This window comes from Pelophylax lessonae, assembly GCF_965119305.1.
Source record: "Pelophylax lessonae genome assembly, chromosome: 8".
NCBI classification, from domain to species: domain Eukaryota; kingdom Metazoa; phylum Chordata; class Amphibia; order Anura; family Ranidae; genus Pelophylax; species Pelophylax lessonae.
In genome coordinates this window covers 284,617,575-284,640,933 of record NC_138775.1, presented here as the reverse complement: position 1 = coordinate 284,640,933, position 23,359 = coordinate 284,617,575, and the positions used below count along the sequence as shown (strand labels likewise).

The following is a 23,359-nucleotide window of genomic DNA, read 5'->3' as shown; positions in this document are numbered from 1 at the left end:
CATTGCAATATTTTTTGTCACGTGGTATTTGCGCAGCGGTCTTTAAAGCGCCATTTTTTTGGAAAAGTTTTGAAAAATCACATTTCACTGCATTTAAAAAATACTAAACAGTAAAGTTAGCCCATTTTTTTTTGTATATTGTGAAAGAACATGTCACGCCGAGTAAATAGATACCCAACTAGGGTTGAGCGGACACCTAGATGTCCGTGTTCGACGGGTTCGGCCGAACTTTAAAAAAAAGTCCGGGTCCGTGTCCCGGACTTTTACCGAACTTTTCCCGGACACCGAACCCCATTGAAGTCAATGGGGACCCGAACTTTAAGGCACTAAAATGGCTCTAAAACACCAATGGAAAGGGCTAGAGTGCTGCAAATGGCAGCAAAACGTAGTTAAGAGCATGGCAAGTGCTCTGCAAACAAATGTGGATAGGGAAATAACTTAAAACAACAAAAAAAAAACAGAAAAATAAAACAATGTTCTTCATCTCTGAAGGACGAGGCCCATATGGAGTAGGAGGGATGTTGAGGTGGTGGTGGATGTGGCGGTGTCATAGGCGTGCGCACAGGGTGTGCCTGGTGTACCTGGGCACACCCTAATCACCTAGGGCACATAGCATTATCGCTCTGTTTGCCAGTGAGGAGATGGGAAAGATCTCCCTCGCACCTGCTCTGCTCTATTTCTCTTTGCCAGCAGGGAGAGTAATGTATCGGGGCCATGTACATGTAGGCAAACACATGCATGTGTATTTCAACTTTGGGGTGCACACCCTAATGCAATAGGCTGCGCACACCTATGGGCGGTGTAGGTGGAAGCGGCGGTGGAGGAGGACCAGGGCCGGATTAAGAGCATCATGGTCTTGGTGCTGAGGATTTTGAAGGGCCTTAAGGGCCGTGCCTTGGCATGCACCCAGAGGAGGAAGGGTGCAGCCATGCATGCCTAATTCAACATGGGATGCTGTCTCTGAAGCCCATAAACACATCCATGCATCGGCAACTGTCCCTCCTTGTCCGGCCTTCGCGCTGTGTGGGGAGGTTCTGAGGGTGCTGCCTGGGGAAGCGAGCATAGAAGCCAGACTTCTGTGTTTACAAGTGACAGAAGAGCGGTCACAGTGAATATGGCCAACCCGGGGCCTATATAAAAGGTAGGGGCCTGCATGGAGCTGCAGCTCCAATAGCCCCTACGTTAATCTTGCCCTGAGGAGGAGGACGAGGTAGCCAACACTGCTTCTTTTCACAAATTTTAAATGAGGGTACACCCCAAAAGAGTGAGAAAGAGCAAAAATGGAACAATGGCTGGGTAAGGTCGGTATCCATTGCTATTCTGCACAAGGTACGGAAAAGTCCCGTGGGATCCATGCCTGGTTCATTTTAATGAACGTGAGCTTGTCCACATTGTCTCTGGACAGGCGGCTGCGCTTGTCTGTTATAACACCCCCAGCCATGCTAAATACCCGTTCAGATAATACACTGGCTGCAGGGCACGCCAGCACCTCCAAGGCGTAAAGGGCAAGCTCAGGCCATGTGCCCAATTTGGAGACCCAGAAGTTGAAGGGGGCAGACCCCTCATTCACTACATGTAGGCGTGTGCACACATACTGCTCCACCATGTTGGTAAAATGCTGCCTCCTGCTAAGACGTTCCATCTGAGCTGCTGGTGCTGCTGTTTGTTGTGGCGTGCTGACAAAGCTTTTCCACATTTCGGCCATGCTAACCCTGCCTTCTGAGGTGCTGGCGGTGCCCTGGTTGAGTTGGCGACCTCCTCCTCCTCCTCCTCTGCCTTGTGCTTCCACTGTGGCCCCGCTGTCAGATGGGAATGCCAGCAGCATCGCGTCTACCAGCGTGCGCTTGTACTCGCGCATCTTGCGATCGCGCTCCAGTGAGTGAATTAAGGACGGTACGTTGTCCTTGTAACGGGGATCCAGCAGCGTGGCCACCCAGTAATCAGCACAAGTTAGAATGTGGGCAACTCGGCGGTCGTTGTGGAGACACTGCAGCATGTAATCGCTCATGTGTGCCAGGCTGCCCAGAGGCGACGAAAGGCTGTCCTCTGTGGGAGGTGTATCGTCCGTGTCCTCTGTATCCCCCCAGCCACGCACCAGTGATGGCCATGAGCTGGCCTGGGTGCCACCCTGCTGTGAACATGGTTCCATCTCCTCCTCCAGCTCCTCCTCCTCCTCATCCTCCTCATCCTCCAGAACTGTGCCCCTGCTGGACAATTGTGTCCCTGGCGTTTGTGTGTGCAGGAACCCACCCTCGGAGCCCCTTGCGAATGACTGCCCTGAAAGCCTTTGAAATGTTACCTCTTCATCCTCCTCCTCCTCCTCCTCATCCTGTGCCACATCCTCTTCCATCATCGCCCGAATTGTTTTTTCAAGGAGGCATAGAAGTGGGATAGTTAAGCTGAGAACGGCGTCATTGCCACTGGCCATGTTGGTGGAGTACTCAAAACAGCGCAACAAGGCACACAGGTCTCGCATGGAGGCCCAGTTATTGGTGGTGAAGTGGTGCTGTTCCGCAGAGCGACTCACGCGTGCGTGCTGCAGCTGAAACTCCACTATGGCCTGCTGCTGCTCGCACAGTCTTTGCAGCATGTGCAAGGTGGAGTTCCACCTTGTGGGCACGTCACATATGAGGCGGTGAGCGGGAAGGCCGAAGTTACGCTGCAGCCCTGCCAGGCGAGCAGCAGCAGGGTGAGAACGCCGAAAGTGCGCACAGACGGCCCGCACTTTCTGCAGCAGCTCTGACATATCGAGGTAGTTTTTAAGGAACCTCTGCACCACCAAATTCAGCACATGCGCCAGGCAAGGGATGTGCGTCAAACCAGCTAGGCCCAGAGCTGCTATGAGATTTCGCCCGTTATCGCACACCACCAGGCCGGGCTTGAGGCTCGCTGGCAGCAACCACTCATTTGTCTGCTGTTCCATGCTCCTCCACAACTCCTGCGCGGTGTGTGGTTTGTCCCCCAAACAGGCAAGTTGTAAAACTGCCTGCTGTCATTTAGCCCTGGCCGTGCTGAAGTTGGTGGTGAAGGTATTACGCTGTCCGGATGAGGAGGCGGTAGAGGATGAGGTAGCGGAGTAGGATGAGTTAGGAACAGGAGGCAAACTGAAGCGCCCTGCAATCCTCGGTGGTGGAAGGACATGTGCCAAATTGCTATCCGCCTCAGGCCCATCCGCCACTGCATTTACCCAGTGTGCCGTTAGGGAGATATAACGCCCCTGACCGTGCTTACTGGTCCACGTATCGGTAGTTAGGTGGACCTTGGCACAGATGGCGTTGCGCAGTGCACACCTGATTTTTTCCCCCACTTGGTTGTGCAGGGAAGGGATGGCTTGCCTGGAAAAGTAGTGGCGGCTGGGCACGACGTACTGTGGGACAGCCACCGACATAAGCTTTTTAAAACTGGGCGTCTCCACCAGACGGAATGACAGCATTTCAAAGGCCAATAATTGTGAAATGCTGGCATTCAGGGCCAGGGATCGCGGGTGGGTAGGGGGGTACTTCCTCTTCCTCTCAAGTGTTTTGGAGATGGAAAGCTGAACGCTTCCACGGGACATTGTGGAGATGGTTGTTGGTGACCCAGGTGGTGGTGTTGCTGACAGATCGTCTGTTTGCGGGGTGGCAGGTGCCGGTATGACTACAGAGGTGGCTGGAGCGGCCGAGACTGCAGCAGAAGAGGAAGCAGGATGAGCCAGAGACGTTTCTTGGTTTTGAAGGTGTCTACTCCACTGCAGCTCGTGCTTTGCACTTAGATGCCTGATCATGCAGGTTGTGCTCAGGTTGAGAAGGTTTATGCCTCGCTTCAGGCTCTGATTGCACAGGGTGCAAACCACTCGTGTCCTGTCATCAGCACATTTTCTAAAGAACTTCCACGCTAGAGAACTCTTTTGAGCTGACTTTGGTGCGCTCGTTCCCTTGCTGCGTTGGGCAGTAGCAGGCGTAGTGTCTAGGGCACGGCCGCTCCGCTTCTGCACCCTGCTCCCTCTTCTGCTGTGCTGGTGGCTCTGTGTGACCACCGCCTCTTCCTCCAAACTACTCAGGTCACCTGCATGACCTTCATTCCATGTGGGGTCGAGGACCTCATCGTCCTCCACATCATCTTCCACCCAGTCTTCACCCCCGCCCTCCCTGTCGGTCTCCACAATGCTGAACGCCGCAGCAGTTGGCACCTGCGTTTCGTCATCATCGGAGACGTGCTGTGATGGTCCTTCCATGTACTCATCTTGAGAAATAAGTGGTTGGGCATCGCTGCACTCAATCTCTTCCACTTCTGGGGCAGGGCTAGGTGGATGGCCCTGGGAAACCCTGCTGACAGAGTCCTCAAAAAGAATAAGAGACTGCTCTATGGCTTGGGGCTCAGACTGCTTGCCTGATTTGCAAGGGGGTGAGGTGAAAGACGGTTGGACATTGGCTGCAGGTGCCAACTCTGACCTTTCTGCAGTAGACTGGGTGGGAGACAATGTGAAGGAACTGGAGGCACTGTCAGCAGCAAACCAATCTACTATCGCCTCTCTGTGTTCTGGCCTCATCACTTCTAGAGGCATATGATGCCCTACCAAATACTGATGCAGGTTCTGTCGCCTACTCACACTTGAGGAAGGTTTTTCACTTGTGCGTGTAGCTGGCACAGATCGACCACGTCCTCTCCTTGCAACAGGAGCTCTAGCAGCAGCACCACTACGACCCAGGCCACGGCCCCTATTTGACGCTCTCCTCATATTTCTGAAATTTAAGATCTTGCCCTAGAAAGGTCTTTATTGAATAGCGGAACAAAAGAACAACAGTATCGCACGGGTGTATCTCACAGTCAAATATGCAAACTATGCCGCAATTTAATGTTTTTTACACCAAAAGGGTGTGTATTGAATAGCGGAATAGGATAAAAAACTGTGTATCTCACACGTACAAACACAGACTAGGCCCGATTAAACTTTTTCCTACCCTAAAGGGAGGATGAGGAAGAGGAGTATGGAACAGGCAGCACCCTCAAATCTTCAGAAGTATGAGATGAACCCCAAAAACTTGGAAAGGTGGATCTCACACGTACCGACACAGACTATTCCGCAATTTAATTGAGCCCCAAAGGTTTTTATTGAATAGCGGAATAGGAAATATGATAAAAAAAAAGTGTATGTTTTTCACACGTACAGAAGCACACTAGGCCCCAATTACTATTGTTTGTACACCTAAAAGGATGGATGAGGAGGAGGAGGAGGAGGAGTATAGAACAGGCAGCACCCTCAAAGCTTTAGAAGTATGAGATGAACCCCAAAAACTTGGAAAGGTGGATCTCACACGTACCGACACAGACTATTCCGAAATTTAATTGAGCCCCAAAGGTTTTTATTGAATAGCGGAATAGGAAATATGATCAAAAAAAAAGTGTATGTTTTTCACACGTACAGAAGCACACTAGGCCCCAATTACTATTGTTTGTACACCTAAAAGGATTGATGAGGAGGAGGAGGAGGAGGAGAATAGAACAGGCAGCACCCTCAAAGCTTCAGAAGTATGAGATGAACCCCAAAAACTTGGAAAGGTGGATCTCACACGTACCGACACAGACTATTCCGCAATTTAATTGAGCCCCAAAGGTTTTTATTGAATAGCGGAATAGGAAATATGATCAAAAAAAAAGTGTATGTTTTTCACACGTACAGAAGCACACTAGGCCCCAATTACTATTGTTTGTACACCTAAAAGGATGGATGAGGAGGAGGAGGAGTATAGAACAGGCAGCACCCTCAAAGCTTCAGAAGTATGAGATTGTGTTCACTATACCCCACAAAGATTGTGTTCACTGTACCCCACAAAGATTGTGTTCACTGTACCCCACAAAGGTTTTCTTCACTGCACCCCACAAAGATTGTGTTCACTGTACCCCACAAAGGTTTTGTTCACTGCACCCCACAAAGATTGTGTTCACTGTACCCCACAAAGATTGTGTTCACTGCACCCCAAAAGGATTGTCTTCTCTGCACCCCACAAAGATTGTGTTCACTGCACCCCACAAAGGTTTTGTTCACTGTACCCCACAAAGATTGTGTTCACTGCACTCCAAAAGGATTGTCTTCACTGCACCCCACAAAGATTGTGTTCACTGTACCCCACAAAGGTTTTGTTCACTGCACCCCACAAAGATTGTGTTCACTGTACCCCACAAAGGTTTTGTTCACTGCACCCCACAAAGATTGTGTTCACTGTACCCCCCAAAGATTTTGTTCACTGCACCCCACAAGGATTGTTTGTCTTCACTGCACCCCGCAAGGATTGTCTTCACTGCACCCCACAAGGATTGTCTTCACTGCACCCCACAAAGATTGTGTTCACTGCACCCCACAAAGGTTTTGTTCACTGCACCCCACAAAGATTGTGTTCACTGCACCCCACAAAGATTGTGTTCACTGTACCCCACAAAGATTGTGTTCACTGCACCCCAAAAGGATTGTCTTCTCTGCACCCCACAAAGATTGTCTTCACTGTACCCCACAAAGGTTTTGTTCACTGCACCCCACAAAGATTGTGTTCATTGTACCCCACAAAGGTTTTGTTCACTGCACCCCACAAAGATTGTGTTCACTGTACCCCACAAAGATTGTGTTCACTGTACCCCACAAAGGTTTTGTTCACTGCACCCCACAAAGATTGTGCTCACTGTACCCCACAAAGGTTGTGTTCACTGCACCCCACAAAGATTGTGTTCACTGCACCCCACAAAGATTGTGTTCACTGTACCCCACAAAGGTTTTGTTCACTGCACCCCACAAAGGTTTTGTTCACTGCACCCCACAAAGATTGTGTTCACTGTACCCCAAAAGGATTGTCTTCACTGCACCCCACAAAGATTGTGTTCACTGTACCCCACAAAGGTTTTGTTCACTGCACCCCACAAAGATTGTGTTCACTGTACCCCCCAAAGATTTTGTTCACTGCACCCCACAAGGATTGTCTTCACTGCACCCCACAAGGATTGTCTTCACTGCACCCCACAAAGATTGTGTTCACTGTACCCCACAAAGATTGTGTTCACTGCACTCCAAAAGGATTGTCTTCACTGCACCCCACAAAGATTGTGTTCACTGCACCCCACAAAGATTGTGTTCACTGCACCCCACAAAGATTGTGTTCACTGTACCCCCCAAAGATTTTGTTCACTGCACCCCACAAGGATTGTCTTCACTGCACCCCACAAGGATTGTCTTCACTGCACCCCACAAAGATTGTGTTCACTGTACCCCCCAAAGATTTTGTTCACTGCACCCCACAAGGATTGTCTTCACTGCACCCCACAAGGATTGTCTTCACTGCACCCCACAAAGATTGTGTTCACTGTACCCCACAAAGATTTTGTTCACTGCACCCCACAAAGATTGTGTTCACTGTACCCCACAAAGATTTTGTTCACTGCACTCCAAAAGGATTGTCTTCACTGCACCCCACAAAGATTGTGTTCACTGTACCCCACAAAGGTTTTGTTCACTGCACCCCACAAAGATTGTGTTCACTGCACCCCACAAAGATTCTGTTCACTGTACCCCACAAAGGTTTTGTTCACTGCACCCCACAAAGATTGTGTTCACTGTACCCCACAAAGGTTGTGTTCACTGCACCCCACAAAGGTTTTGTTCACTGCACCCCACAAAGATTGTGTTCACTGCACCCCACAAAGATTGTGTTCACTGTTTCCCACAAAGGTTTTGTTCACTGCACCCCACAAAGATTGTGTTCACTGTACCCCACAAAGATTGTGTTCACTGCACTCCAAAAGGATTGTCTTCACTGCACCCCACAAAGATTGTGTTCACTGTACCCCACAAAGGTTTTGTTCACTGCACCCCACAAAGATTGTGTTCACTGTACCCCACAAAGGTTTTGTTCACTGCACCCCACAAAGATTGTGTTCACTGTACCCCCCAAAGATTTTGTTCACTGCACCCCACAAGGATTGTCTTCACTGCACCCCACAAGGATTGTCTTCACTGCACCCCACAAAGATTGTGTTCACTGTACCCCACAAAGGTTTTGTTCACTGCACCCCACAAAGATTGTGTTCACTGTACCCCCCCCCAAAGATTTTGTTCACTGCACCCCACAAGGATTGTCTTCTCTGCACCCCACAAAGATTGTGTTCACTGTACCCCCCAAAGATTTTGTTCACTGCACCCCACAAGGATTGTCTTCACTGCACCCCACAAGGATTGTCTTCACTGCACCCCACAAAGATTGTGTTCACTGTACCCCCACAAAGGTTTTGTTCACTGCACCCCACAAAGATTTTGTTCACTGCACTCCAAAAGGATTGTGTTCACTGCACCCCAAAAAGATTGTGTTCACTGCACCCCAAAAAGATTGTGTTCACTGCAGCCCACACACAGAAAAATGGATGTGGATCACTGACACCTGCCTATCTCCTATCCCACACCACACAGCAATATCGATTGTAGTTTGTAGAACACACTGACCCTATAATTCAGCAGACTCTATCCCTAAAATGCCTACAACTCGCCCTGCCTAAACACTCCGACCTGTCCCTCAATTCTATCCGGACACAAATGGTTTTTTCCTGCCTATCTTTCCCTAATCAGCAGCCAGCACATTGATGTGTGCTCTGTCCCTGATCTAAGCAGCATAATGACGCCGCTGCGGCTGCCTCGAACTTATAAAGACTTGGTCACATGCTTCAGACGGCCAATCACAGCTACTGAGACATTTGCAGGCATGGCTGGGATGGCTTAAGGCACACCAGTTAAACGATTGTTGATTGGCTGTTGAAAGCCCGCCATGAAAAGAGCGCCAAAGCATGCAAAACCCGGAAATAAAACGACCGAACACGGATTTTTACCCGAATATACAGTAAAGTGTCCGTGTTCGTGTTCGGGTAACAAAAATCCAATTATTCGGTACGAACACGAATAATACAGTCCGTGTTCGCTCAACACTATACCCAACATGTTACAGTTTAAAATTGCGCCCCACCGTGGGATGGCGACAAACTACGGTCAATAAAGATCTCAATCTGCGACGCTTTAAGTTTATTTAACTGTTACCAGTTTAGAGTTAGAGTGTAGCCCTTTTTTTTAAAAATCGGCAATCGGAGCGGCGCTCGCCCCCTAGCGTCGGGAAAGAGCCTGACGTACAGCTACGGCGATTTGCCTGTGAGCGCCTGCCTGCCGCCGTATAACTGCGGCGGGCGGTCGGGAACAGGTTAATTTGGTACCTTTATACTATTAATAAAAAGAACAGGGTATGTATTTTTATTATTATTATACAGGATTTATATAGCGTCGACAGTTTGCGCAGCGCTTTACAATGTAAGGGAAGACAATACAGTTACAGTACAATTCAAAACAGGAGGAACTAGAGGGCCCTGCTTGTTAGAGCTTACAATCTAGAAGACCACTTGACCTCTGGAAGATCTACCCCCCTTTATGATCAGGTCCTTTTTTGTGATACGGAACTGCATTACTTTAACCACTTCCGTAAGGTTTTACCCCCTGAATGACCAGTCAATTTTTTTTGCTATTCGGCGTTGAGTTACTTTAACCACTTAAGCCCCAGTCCTATTTCGGACACTTTTTGTTCACAAGTTAAAACCAGTATTTTTTCCTAGAAAACTACTTAGAACCCCCAAACATTATATATATATTTTTTTTAGCAAAGACTCTGGAGAATAAAATGTCGGTCATTGCAATATTTTTTGTCACGTGGTATTTGCGCAGCGGTCTTTAAAACGCCATTTTTTTGGGAAAAATTTTGAAAGCTCACATTTCACTGCATTTAAAAAATACTAAACAGTAAAGTTAGCCCATTTTTTGTATATTGTAAAAGATGATGTCACGCCAAGTAAATAGATACCCAACATGTTACAGTTTAAAATTGCCGCCCCCACCCCCCCGTGGGATGGCGACAAACTACGTTCAATAGAGATCTCAATAGGCGACGCTTTAAATTTATTTAACGGTTACCAGTTTAGAGTTAGAGTGTAGCTCTTTTTTTTTTAATTATTGCTCACGCTCTGGCGATCGCGGCGATACCTCACATGTGTGGTTTGAACAGCGATTTCATTTGCGGCTTGACTTCCGTATACGTTTTTTTTTTGTGCGCTAGCTAACGGTGACGGGGGCGGCTAAATTTTTTTTTTTTTTTTTCCCATTTATTTTATTTATTTTTTTAACTTTATTACAGTTTTAAAAAAAAAAAATCTGATCACTTTTATTGCTGTCACAAGCAATGTAAACATCCCTTGTGACACCAATATGTAGTGACAGGTACTCTTTATGGAGGGATCGAGGGTCTAAAAAACCCCTCCACTACACTTCCCTGCATGCAAAACGCCGAAAACGGCGTTTTTGCATACAGCCGTTTTTCAAATTTGCCGCCTTTTGCAGCACAGTAACCCGGAAGTGACGTCATGGACGCCGCCTCCGGGTTACGTCATCGGAGACCCGATCAAAGCCATTTCCGCCATTGATCGGGACTCCATCCAGCCAGCGGACGTGCCGGCTGGGTGCTCGGGGCTCCCGGTGGGACGGGAGCCCCGGTAAAAGCCACGGAAGGCGGCGGGAGGGGGGGGACATCCCCTCCCGCCCCCCCGGGTAACGATCGAGCGGCTCCCGTGCCGCATCGGTCGGTACCGGCGGAAAGCCAACCGTCGGCTCTAAACAACGGTACCGGGATGATGCCTCTAGCTAGAGGCATCATCCCGGTACACTACCGCAAAGTTACCGCCGTCATATGACGTCCGCCCAGGGATAAGTGGTTAATTAACAATTGCGCGGTCGTGCGACGCTGTACCCAAATACAATTGATGTCCTTTTCTTCCCACAAATAGAGCTTTCTTTTGATGGTATTTGATCACCTGTGCCATTTTTAGATTTTACGCTATAAACAAAAAAAAAACAATTTTGAAAACAATACAACATTTTTTACTTTCTGCTATAAAACATTCCCAATAAAAATATTTTAAAAATCTATTTTTTTTTTTTTTTTTTTTTTTATCAGTTTAGGCCAATTTGTATTCTGCTACATATTTTTGGTAAAATAAAATCCCAAAAAGCGTATATTAAATGGTTTGCGCAAAAGTTATAGCGTTTACAAACTACGGGATAGATGTTTGGACTTTTTATTTATTTTTGGTTGTTTTTATTAGTAATGGCGGCGATCAGCGATTTTTTTAGCAGGACTGCGACATTGCGGCAGACCAATCTGATACTAAAGCCCCGTACACACGTACCGATTGTCGGCCGTAAATATTCGGCCGACGACCGATCGGCCGATTGTTGTAGGCTTGTTAGTATGATGCTTCCGACAGCGCATTTTCGGCCGAACAGAATCTGTCGTGCAGACTTTAAAATTTTTGTTGGCCGTCACCAGAACGACCGATTGTTCGCCAGTCAGTACAGAATTCGGCCGACAAACAGCCGATTAGCAAGACTGGGCATGCTCAGAAAAGAAAAAACACACGGAAAGTTAACCATCACATGACATCACTTCTGCAGTCGGCTGTTGTTGGCCGACAAAATTGGTGTGCAGTCTTTTGCACTTTTCAGCCGACAGGACAGCACCGGACAAAAGACGGCCGATCGTTCGGCCGACATTCGGTACGTGTGTACGGGGCTTTAGTGACACTTTTTAGGGACCAGTGACACCAATATAGTGATCAGTGCTAAAAATATGCACTGTTACTGTAAAAATGACACTGGCAGGGAAGGGGTAAATACTAGGGGTGATCAAGGGGTTGAGTGTGCTGCTAGGGAGTGCTTTCTAACTGTAGGGGGGGACTGGATTTACTAGAGTAAAAAGAGAGATCTGTGTTTCAGCTTAGCTGAAACACAAGATCTCTCTCTTCCTCTGTGACAGAATAGCGGTCTGCCTTGTTTACATAGGCAGACGGCCGTTCTGTCATTCCGCCGAACGACCAACGGGTCCCGGTGTTCTGCCTAAAACTCCCAACTTGCCGAGATCTCCAACTACGTTACTTCCAGTGAGTTTACACCAGGAATAATTGGAGGTTTGGACCGCTTGGTGTTTTTACTGAACACCGGCAGCCTTTACACTCCGGTAGATGTTATAATTAGTGGAGATTGTTAATCCGCTCGCTAGTAACCAAAAACATGGCCGCCTCCAGGGCAGTGACAATTAGCAGGCGGACTAACAATCTGCACTAATTATAGTATCTACCAGAGTGTATAGGCTGTCGGTGTTCTGTGAAAACACCAAGTGGTCGAAATCTCCAATTATTCGGAATGTACACTCACCGAAAAAAAAGTTGTTGGAGAATTTGGCAAGTTGGAGTTTTCGGCAGAACACCGGCGGCAATCGCGGCTGTTGGACCCGCTGATTGGCTCCCGCTCTGTCCACTCACATCGGGAGCGGCGTGCGCCCCCCCCCCCCACCCCCTGAAAACCCCTGCACAAAATCACGTACATGTAAGTAATTTTGTGCAGCCGGGCCGCCCTGCCGCAGTATATATGCGGTGGGCGGTCCGGAAGTGGTTCATTTGCTCTGGGCATCTTGCCCTTAATTGTCCTGTTGTCATGAAGAGGTTAACAAGCAGTGGACTGAATTGTATTCTAGTCATCTCTCATTGTATTCATTTACTTCCTTTTCATTCAGAGTTATTTTTCTCGCGGAGGAGCAAAGTTTTTGGGGATGATCATCAGTCCATATAACCGCAGTAACCCCCTGCCGCAGTCACAGCTATCCTGCCTGGTTATTGGTGACGATCTGAGTGAGGACGGCTCGTACAGTAAGTAAATCACTTGACGCTGATCCCCAAACTGCTAAGGCCCCTTTCACACTTATGCCACCTAAAAGTCGTGCGATTTTGCCGCAATTTGAACTAGACTTTAACCAATGCCTATGTCTATGGACCTCAAAACACATTCAAATCGGCCCAAAGTAGTGCAGGGACTACTTTGAAGTCGCTGCAACTTGAAGTCGTACAGATATGAACGGTATTCATTGGTAATCATGGAGTACGACCTGTCATGTGACTTTGCAGTCCCAAGTCGCAGGACAAGTCGCACAAGTGTGAAAGGGGCCTAATTGCACAAATGAGATATTGTACATATACCACGAGTTTATTTCACTATCACTCCGATATCTTCTCCTATTAGCATGCTGCTTGCACTGCAGCATATTTGATTGGCTCTGTTCAGATCTGCTGTTCAGGGGGGCTGATACCAAATTTAATTCAGGTAAGAACTGCTACAGATAAACATTTCGGCCCCTTTCACACATACGGTCCGTTTGTCCGTTTTTCATCCATCCGTTGACGGATGACAAATGGACATCAATGCATCTCTATGTAAAAATGGATGACAACGGATGATCATCCATTAACATCCGTTTTCATCCGCTTCCGTCAATGTCCGTTTTTTGGAACGGATGAATGCCCTATTTTTCATCCGTCAAAAAAACGGATCGGACAAAAACGGATGTAAATGGAAAACAGTCCGTTTTTCTTCCTTTTTTGCATTGGTAGTGAATGTAAAAAAGATGGATGAAAAACAGATGAAAAAACGTATGCAAAACGGATGAAAAACAAATGAAAAAAACGGATGAAAAATGGAAGAAAAACAGACGAAAAAACGGACAACAAACGGATGAAAAACGGATGAAAAATGAATGGAAAACTGATACATTTTGATGTGACTGAACTGATTAACTGAACAGACTGTATGTGTAAAAGGGGCCTTAGGCCCCTTTCACACATAGGTCCGTTTTGTTCTTTTTTTATCCATCCGTTGACGGATGAAAAATGGACATCAATGTATCTCTATGTAAAAATGGATGACAATGGATGATCATCCGTTAACATCCGTTTCCTGGCAGTCTCCATGGCAGCCTACGTGTGGGTTAACCCCGCCTCCTCTCCAATGGTATAGGACCCCCCTCTATAAATTTCAGCTTGCAGGCACAGCCAGTGTTCCTTTTTTGTCCTCCTCCAAGGATCAACTATTTGGATTATTTCCTGTTGGAATTTGGTCGGCTTACCTCAGAATGAAAAGTCGGTGTCTATGTCCAGGGCCCAGCCACGGGCGGGTGAGTGACATTTCAAAATCCCCTTTGGCTGATAACTGTGCGGTGCTTCGGATGGCCGACGGATATCCTGACAGGGTCTGAAGATTTGTCTCCTCCATGGCAGTGTTTTTGTTATGTTTGTTTGTCTCCAAACTATCTTTCTTTGCTATCCCTGGTGGCCCAATGGCGGCTGGAACGCTCCGTGCGTTCCAGCCATCTCCTTCCTGCTTCCCCTCCGCTCAGTCCGGCGGACGCGTGCGCTGTATGGTAATGGAGCTCCGCTCGCTGCCTGCGCATGCGCACTTCGCCGCGATCGGAAGCGAGGCCTGGTCCGCGCATGCGCACTTGCAATCACGGGCGGCCATCGCTGACGTCATCCTGGCGCGGAAATTTAAACGCCTGTCAGCTCCAGAGCATTTGGGAATGCACTGTGGGCATAGCGACGTCTTCCCGGTACCTTGTCCGTTTGTTTACCAGGTATGTGGGGACCGGATGCTGCATACCTTTTTGTGGTATGCAGGGGGGGGGGGGGAGAGCGGTTGGATGCATATTAGGACAACACCTGAATGTTCCTTATTGCTTTGTAGTGATCCCTGTATGCTCTACTTCCTAGTGAGTTTGTGGTTTTGCCTGAAACATGGATCCTGCTTCACCGCCCTCTTGTGGCCAGCCCTCTCACAACAGGTGAGTGCTGGTACATTTAGAGGGATATGAAGGGAGGGATGCTGGCTCATGATTCATGGCTAAATCCTGTGTCTCCCTGGATTTCTCTTTCTCCCAGCTCCTCCAGGTCTGGTCAAGAAAGAGACCCTGTCAGGCCACGAAGAGAATCATCTTCAAGGTCAAGACGCCGTGAGTCTCCATCAGGGAGCAGACATGAGAGGAGACGCTCACATTCCTCCTCCAGACACCGCACACACCGCCACAGTAGCCATACGGCCCAGAGAGCCTGTTGGGGTTGTGGGGCGCATGTCCCGGAGGACAAGTCCCTTTGCGAGCCCTGTTTCGCTCGTGCAGCTGGTGAAAGAGAGTCTGAAGATCAGAGATTGGAATCCCTGGTGAAACGGATTGTCCAACAATCCATGAAAGAGTGGAATGCTAGTCCCACACCTGGATCTGCTACTCCCAGCTCTCCTGCTGATGCTCCTGAAGAGCAAGGTCCCTCTCAGCCAAGCTTCACTTCCGGGAAATCCTCAGAGAGCGATTCGGAAGAAGAGGAAGGTGCAGTTGGGGGTTTTGATTTTGCCCTTGTTGCACCTCTCATAAGAGCAGTCAAAGAGGCTCTGAAATGGGAAGATCCCAGTACCCCACAAGTAAAACAGAGAAGGTTTTTCAAACATTTGGGGAAAGAGCGGCTAAACTTTCCGCTCCTGTCAGAATTGAAGGATGTCATCCTAGAAGAGTGGAGTAAAGGGGACAGCAAGACCTCCTTATCCTCCAAACTGTCCAAGTTGTATCCTTTTAAATCGGAAGAAGTCAGTCACCTGGAATCAGCTCCTCTGGTTGATGCTGCAGTTTCCAGACTGGCTAAACACGTTACACTCCCGCTGGATAATGCGGTGTCCTTTAAAGACCCTCTGGATAGGAAGATGGACTTGGATTTAAAAAGAATTTATGTCACAGCCGGTGCGGCTTGTAAACCTGTGCTAGCACTAGCAGCCATGTCTAAGGCCATGGAAACCTGGGTTTCTGATGTTGAACTAAAATTAAGAAGTGTGTCTGAAGATGCAGTAGAGAACTCTCCTGTTCAGGAACTGAAGTTAGCTTCTGTGTTTCTTGGAGAAGCATCCATTGATGTGTTACGTCTCTTATCCAGATCCATGTTGGCTTCTGTCACAGCCAAACGGGCCCTGTGGTTGCGTCCCTGGCTGGCAGACCCAGCCTCTAAACAGGCTTGGTGCAAAATCCCTTTTGAAGGTTCCTCTTTATTTGGAAACAAATTGGATAATGCAATTACTAAAGTGACGGGTGGAAAGTCAGGTCTCCTTCCCCAAGATAGGCGCCTCTTTGGCCCTAAGAAGCAGCAACCAAGAAAGCAGTTTGCAGAGCGATCAAAGGATGCCCGCTCATATAGGCCTGGGCGAGATTACAGGAGAAATTGGAAGAGCAGCCAAGCATCCTCTCGTAAGCCGGTCAGAGGCTCAGCACCTTCCGGTCAAGAAACCTCGAAGTCCTTTTGAGATTGGGCCCGTTCAGACATGCCAGGTGGGGGCACGCCTGCTCCACTTTCAGCGTGTCTGGGCGGCCTCAATCTCAGACTTCTGGACCATCAGGACAGTGTCCACAGGACACACATGGACTTTCTCAACAGATCCCGTGTCCAGATTTATTCCCACTCGCTTGCCTTCTCAGGACGAGAAAAGAAACGTTTTGCTCGACTATGTAAGCACTTTGGTAGCTCAGGGCGCAATAATTCCGGTGCCCGTGCAGGAAAGATTCCAAGGCGTGTACTCGCCCCTCTTTCTAGTACAGAAGAAGAATGGATCCTGGCGCCCTGTGATAGATCTCACCTATCTCAACAGGTTCATCAAGAACGAAAAGTTCAAAATGGAAACCTTATCTACTATCCAGAAAGCAGTACTTCCAGGAGACTGGCTAGTGTCAATAGATCTCAAAGACGCGTATTTCCATGTGCCTATAGCAGTAAACTTCCACAAGTACCTTCGTTTCGCGGTAGAACATCAACACTTCCAGTTCATCTGCCTTCCTTTTGGCCTGTCCACATCCCCAAGGGTGTTTTCCAAGGTCCTTCTAGCTGTGGTGGCTCTAATCAGAACAAAGGGTGTACGTCTACATCACTACTTGGACGATCTTCTACTGTTGTCACAAGACCGGGATCAACTTTGTTCCACAGGGACCTGGTCACTACAACTCTCATGGAGTTCGGGTGGTTGTTGAATCTTCAAAAAAGTCATCTGGAGCCCTCTCAACATCTGGTCTATCTAGGGGCTCAATTCAACACCGTTCAGAATACACTTTCTCTGCCTCTAGAGAAAATCCCGGTGGTTCGGGAGAGGATCCTTCCAGCCCTCTCATCCTCTTTTCTGACGGCATCCCAGTGTCTCAAGATCATCGGCACAATGGTTTCGACGGCCCCTATGGTCAAGTGGGCACTGTGGCGAATGCGGCCCTTTCAGAGGGGCTTCCTTCGGCAGTGGAATCCGGAAGATCACGATCAGTATATCTTTATTTCCCACAGCATGAGGAGCAGCTTATTTTGGTGGCTCCAACGCAAGAACCTGCTCAATTGCCATTCTCTAGTCCCCATCACATGGGTCATCATTACAACCGACGCCAGCAACTCTGGCTGGGGAGCCCATTGCATGACAGAGGTGGCTCAAGGGAAATGGCCCCCGCAAGCCCACTCCCCGGTTTCCAACGTCCTGGAGCTTCGTGCGGCTTTTCTAGCTCTTCAAGCTTTCCATCATCTAATAGAAGGCAAATCCGTACTTCTTCGAATGGACAACACCACGGCAGTGGCTTATGTGAAAAGACAGGGCGGTACCAGGAGTCTCTCCCTTCTTCAAGAAGTAGACCCAATCATGACATGGGCCCAAGCCCATCTGTCCAACATCTCGGCGGCCTACATTCCGGGGCCACAGAATGTTCAGGCAGATTTCCTTTCCAGAGTTCAGTTGAATCACAACGAGTGGTCTCTCCACATAGACTCATTCAAGTGGATTCTGTCCCTAGGGGTCTCACCAGAAGTAGACCTGTTTGCATCTCCATGCAACCACAAGCTAGTCCGGTACTTCACACGCAGCAAGTGTCACCAAGCATGCGGAACGGATGCTCTGACCGACAGATGGGAATTCAGCAGGGCATATGCTTTTCCCCCATTTCCCATCATCCTCAGATTTCTTCAGAGACTCCAAGCAGAAGATGTGGAGATCGTCATGGTAGCCCCTCACTGGCCGAACAGGCCCTGGTTCCCACTTCTCCTGCAACTCAGCTATCGGAGCCCGATTCCCCTGCCCATCAAACCAGACCTTCTCTCGCAGGGAACAACATTACACCCCTGCCCCGCCTTGCTCAGGTTAACGGTCTGGTTCTTGAGAGGGAGAGGTTGGAGTCACTCGGATGCCCTCCTGGGGCAATCCCTACTTTAATGAACTCTAGGAGACCTAGCACGAACAGAGTTTACTGTAGAGTCTGGTCTAGATTCTTGGAATTCACGTACCCGGAGGGAAATCATTCCCTGAATTTCGGAGTTCAAGAAGTCCTGAAGTTCCTTCAAGCAGGTCTGGATAAGTCCCTATCAGTTGGGACTCTCAGGGTGCAAATATCAGCCTTATCGGTGTTCTCAGGGTTCTCCTGGGCCAAGCATATACTCATACAACAATTCTTCAAAGGTGCGGTCAGACTCAGACCTCAGAGGAAGCCAAGGTTCCCAAAATGGGACCTTCCCCTTGTCCTTAACGTCCTTTCAAGATCTAGTTTGTCGGACTCCATTAAAGATCTTACCATTAAAACAGCCTTTTTAGTAGCAATCACTTCAGCTAAAAGAGTTTCTGAGATCAGTTCTCTTGGTTATAAAGAACCTTTTCTCACGTTTTTCCCGGACCGAGTAGTCCTAATTCCGATGCTCAATTCCAATCCGAAGGTATCATCGGTTTTTCATGAGAACCAGGAGATTGTACTTCCTACCTTTCGTTCTTCAGAGGATAATGAACCTCATCCCTTGGATGTAGGGAAAACTCTTATGGAATATCTCCAGTCAACGTCTTCTTTCAGACAATCGGATAATCTCTTCGTCCTTTTCTCAGGCAAGAATAGAGGGAAACGGGCCTCGTCAAGGTCCATTGCGGCCTGGATTGTGTCTGCCATTCAGCGAGCTTACTGTGTAGAGGGTTTGGCTCCTCCGGAGGCGGTGACAGCCCACTCGACGAGAAGCATCTCAACGTCCTGGGCGGCTTCACATCATGTTGCACCAGAAGTAGTCTGCAGAGCAGCTTCATGGTCTTCTGTAAATACGTTCATGACACATTATTGTGTGGAGCCAGCCTCCTTATCTTCAGTTAATTTTGGCTTGACTGTTTTGTCTGCTAATAATTTGAAGTAAAATTTGATTTGAAACATTCCCACCCGTGTGGTTTGGGCTAGTTATTTCCCACACGTAGGCTGCCATGGAGACTGCCAGGAAAACGGAAAATTCCTATCATACTTACCGTAATTTTCCTTTCCTGGTGGTCTCCATGGCAGCCGGAGTTCCCACCCTCTGGTCTTGGATTCGGCTAAGATATGGAACACTGGCTGTGCCTGCAAGCTGAAATTTATAGAGGGGGGTCCTATACCATTGGAGAGGAGGCGGGGTTAACCCACACGTAGGCTGCCATGGAGACCACCAGGAAAGGAAAATTACGGTAAGTATGATAGGAATTTTCCGTTTTTCATCCGCTTCCGTCAATGTCCGTTTTTTGGAACGGATGAATGTCCTATTTTTCAAAAAATAAAAAAACGGATCGGACGAAAAGCAGATGTAAACGGACAAACAGTTTTTGCATTGGTAGTGGATGTAAAAAAAAAGGGATGACAAACGGACGAAAAATGGACAAAAAACGTACGAAAAAGGGATGAAAAAGGAATGGAAAATTGATACATTTTGACGTGACTGAACTGATGAACTGAACCGACTGTATGTGTGAAAGGGGCCTTAGGCCCCTTTCATACATAGGTCCGTTTGTTCATTTTTCATCCATCCGTTGATGAAAAACAGACATCAATGTATCTCTACGTAAAAACGGGTGACAATGGATGATCATCCGTTAACATTCGTTTTTGCCCTGCTTCCTCCAATGACCGGTTTTTTGAACGGATGAATGCCCTATTTTTCATCCATCAAAAAAACGGACCGGACGAAAAACGGATGTAAACGGACAAACGGTCCATTTTTCATCCGTTTTTGCATTGGTAGTGGATGTAAAAAAACGGATGAAAAATGGATGAAAAATTGATGAAAAACGGATGAAAAACTGATGAAAAACGGGTGAAAAATTTATGAAAAATGGATGAAAAAAAGGATTAAAAATGGATGAAAAACAGAAGAAAAATGGATGAAAAAACTGACAAAAAATGGATGAAAAAACGGACAACAAACAGATGAAAAATGGATGAAAAACGGATGAAAAACTGATACATTTTAACGTGACTGAACTGATGAACGAACCATATGTGTGAAAGGGGCCTTAAACATAATTAATTTCTCTTAAATAATACTGAAAAAGTCATCAAATATTTTTTTTCTCCACCAATAGGAATACCATACAGGTTTGATGTAGAGCAGATGTCCGGTCAGCCGAGCTGGGAGGCCATATTTGAGAAGACAAAGTGGATTGTTGAGAAGTATCGCCTATCTCACAGGTGTGTGTGTCTTGGGTTCATAACATTGTCGGTGCATCCAAAAAGTTCAGTTTAAGGCTGCATTCACATGTCAGCTTATAATCGCGGGCAGAACCGCCGCGGTTCCGCCCGCGATTCGGAGATTTATTGCAAATCGCGGGACGCCTAGCGTTGCCCGTTGATTTGCAATAGCCCCCCAAACGCTGAGCGATGTTGCCGCGATTTACGCCCGCCGAATCGTGGCAACATCGCGCAAACAAAATCGCGGGACGCAATACGCTCCAAAGAAGCTCTTGTACTTTTTGGAGCGTATTGCGTCCCGCGATTTTGTTTGCGCGATGTTGCCGCGATTCGGCGGGCATAAATCGCGGCAACATCGCTCAGCGTTTGGGGGGCTATTGCAAATCAACGGGCAACGCTAGGCGTCCCGCGATTTGCAATAAATCTCCGAATCGCGGGCGGAACCACGGCGGTTCTGCCCGCGATTATAAGCTGACATGTGAATGCAGCCTTAATTAAAATATAACCTATACAGAAAATCCATCATAGAGAGTATAAACCTCTTTCATTGATCTCAGCAAGGTGGGTGGAGTTGGGAACTGGGGTGGCGAGATCCGGTTTTGACCGTTATAATTTCACTGGTAATTGTAACCAGTTCAGCTCTAAATGTTTTTGTTATAAAATCCTATCATCAGCTCTAACTTTTTTTTTTTTTAATTATTATTAATGCTTGATTTTTAGGAAGCAAAAATGATTCTCGTGCATTTATTTATTTATTTTACAAGATTTTCAAAGTAGGGATCCCACCACTCCTGTTAGGCCCCTTTCACACATATGGTCCGTTCAGATCCGCCTGGCAGTTTTTCAGGCGGATCTGAATGGACGCCCCATGCATCTCTATGGGGCAGCAGATGTCAGCAGAGACATGTCCGCTGACATCCGATCCTGTCTGTAAAATCCGGACAGATGAAAACCCTATTTTCCATCCGTCTGGTGGAACGGATCGGATGAGAACGGACAAGCGGTCCATTCTCATGCGATCTCCCCATAGAGGACAGCGGGGATCTGACACCTCCGTCTCCACGCACAGAAGGGAGACGGAGTTGTCATCCGTCTGCTCAGCAAGGGATCGGCGGATCGATCCCCCACTCAGCAGAACGGAGTCTGCCGCTGGAACGGGGCCTTAGGGCTCTTTCACACTGTGTCTGTCAAACGGACTCCGTTTATCTCAGCGGGGGATCGATCTGCCCATCCCCCGCTGAGCAGGAGGATGACAGGAGGATCCACTGTGGGAGATCGCGAGTGGCCGGCGGCCATCGGAGCCGCCTGTCACACGCGCTGGCTCCCCAGCTGACGAGCGGGGGGGGGGCGCTTGCCCCCTTGATTCTCCTATGCGAGCGACGTAGTACTAAGTCGGTTTGCCCAGGAGCGGCCGCCTGCCGCAGTAAATCTGCGGTGGGTGGTCATCAAGTGGTTAAAGAGTGCAAAATCTGGTGCAGCCGTGCATAGAAACCAATCAGCTTCCAGGTTTTTTTGTGGTTGTCAAGTCAGAAGGTTTTTTATCTTAATGCATCCTATGTATTACGATAAAAAAAACCTTCTGTGTGCAGCAACCCCTTTCAGCACCCCCTAATACTTACCTGAGCCCCCTCTCAATTCCAGTAGTGTCCACAAGTGCCTTCAGCCGTCCGGGTCTCTCCCTCCTGATTGGCTGAGACACAGCAGCAGTGCCATTGGCTCCTACTGCTGTCAATCAAAGTCAATAAATGTAATCACACAAATAAACTGCGCTAAATAAACCAATCAAAATCTGCAACTTCAAAGTGAGATATACACTGCACAAACATAAGCAAAAACATAAGTTGCGCTAAATGTGAACTTAAAAAATTGACAGAAGTGCCAAAAATTAAATAACTAGTGAAAAAAAAAAATTAAAAGGAAAATAATTGATAGGCGCTATCGCATAAAGGTAATACCTTTATACTAACACTAATAATGTAACAATCAAGAAGTGAAAAATAATACATCAAAATCTATAAAGTAAATCTTGATACAAACAACAGTGTAAGTGTATTAAAATCACAAAAATATATCACACCTGTTATAAAGTGCATAAAAATATTGTAAAACAATAAATACAATTCAAAAATCCATAAATGTGAATCATGCTGAGTGCAAAAAAAATTCACGTATAAAGTTGTGCAAAACATTAAAAATATTATTCAAAGTTTGAATGGTAAATAATAAATGTCCAAAAATCAAAAATAACTACAAAATCTATGTGCAGCAAATATCTTCTTTATAAAATATAAATATTCATGTGAATACACCTTAGTGCCAAAAAGAAGTTTTTAAATAAAAATACTAGATAGAAAAATCAACGTGATGAATAATAATGTCCAAGAAAGAGCTAAATATCCCCCAGTGCAGATAAACAGCAAACCGATATCCTCCACCACGTGCAATGGCCGCTCACCTTAATGGATAGAAGTAAATGCATATATATATATATATATATATATATATATATATACTGTATTTATCGGCATATAACACGCACTTTTTCATCCTAAAAATGGAGGGCAAAGCTGCAGTGCATTTTATACGCCGATATCTAATTAATAAAAAAAAAATTCAGGCGGCGCCGAGAGGCAGAGGGGGGCGGGCCGGGTCGAGGAGAAGGAAGGATGAGCGGTCGCTGTCAAAGGAAATCCTGCCTCCTATGATAGATAGCACAGTGGCCAGAACGTGTGACGTCTATCATAGGCGCCGGGACTTCAGATGACAGCGGCTGCTCTTCCTCCCTTCTCCTAGGCCCGGCCCGCCCCCGCTCTGTGCAATGGGGCTGGCGAGGTTGCAATAGAGGATACTGCGCTGGCAATGCTGCAATAAATGACACTGCACTGGCGAGGCTGCAATAAATGACACTGCACTGGCAAGGCTGCAATAGATGACACTGCGATGGCAAGGCTGCAATAAATGACACTGCGCTGGCG

At 47.4% G+C, this 23,359-nt stretch overlaps 1 protein-coding gene across 1 annotated transcript in view; it reads left to right on the top strand.

Annotated features, from left to right (window-relative positions):
• MYSM1 (Myb like, SWIRM and MPN domains 1) overlaps window positions 1-23,359 on the top strand; it is a 100,789-nt gene that overhangs the window by 57,221 nt on the left and 20,209 nt on the right. Inside the window, exons 17-18 of the mRNA XM_082264801.1 lie at window positions 12,615-12,747; window positions 20,279-20,384. Of these exons, the coding sequence (XP_082120927.1) occupies window positions 12,615-12,747; window positions 20,279-20,384 (239 nt within the window). The remainder of the gene's footprint in view (window positions 1-12,614; window positions 12,748-20,278; window positions 20,385-23,359) is intronic.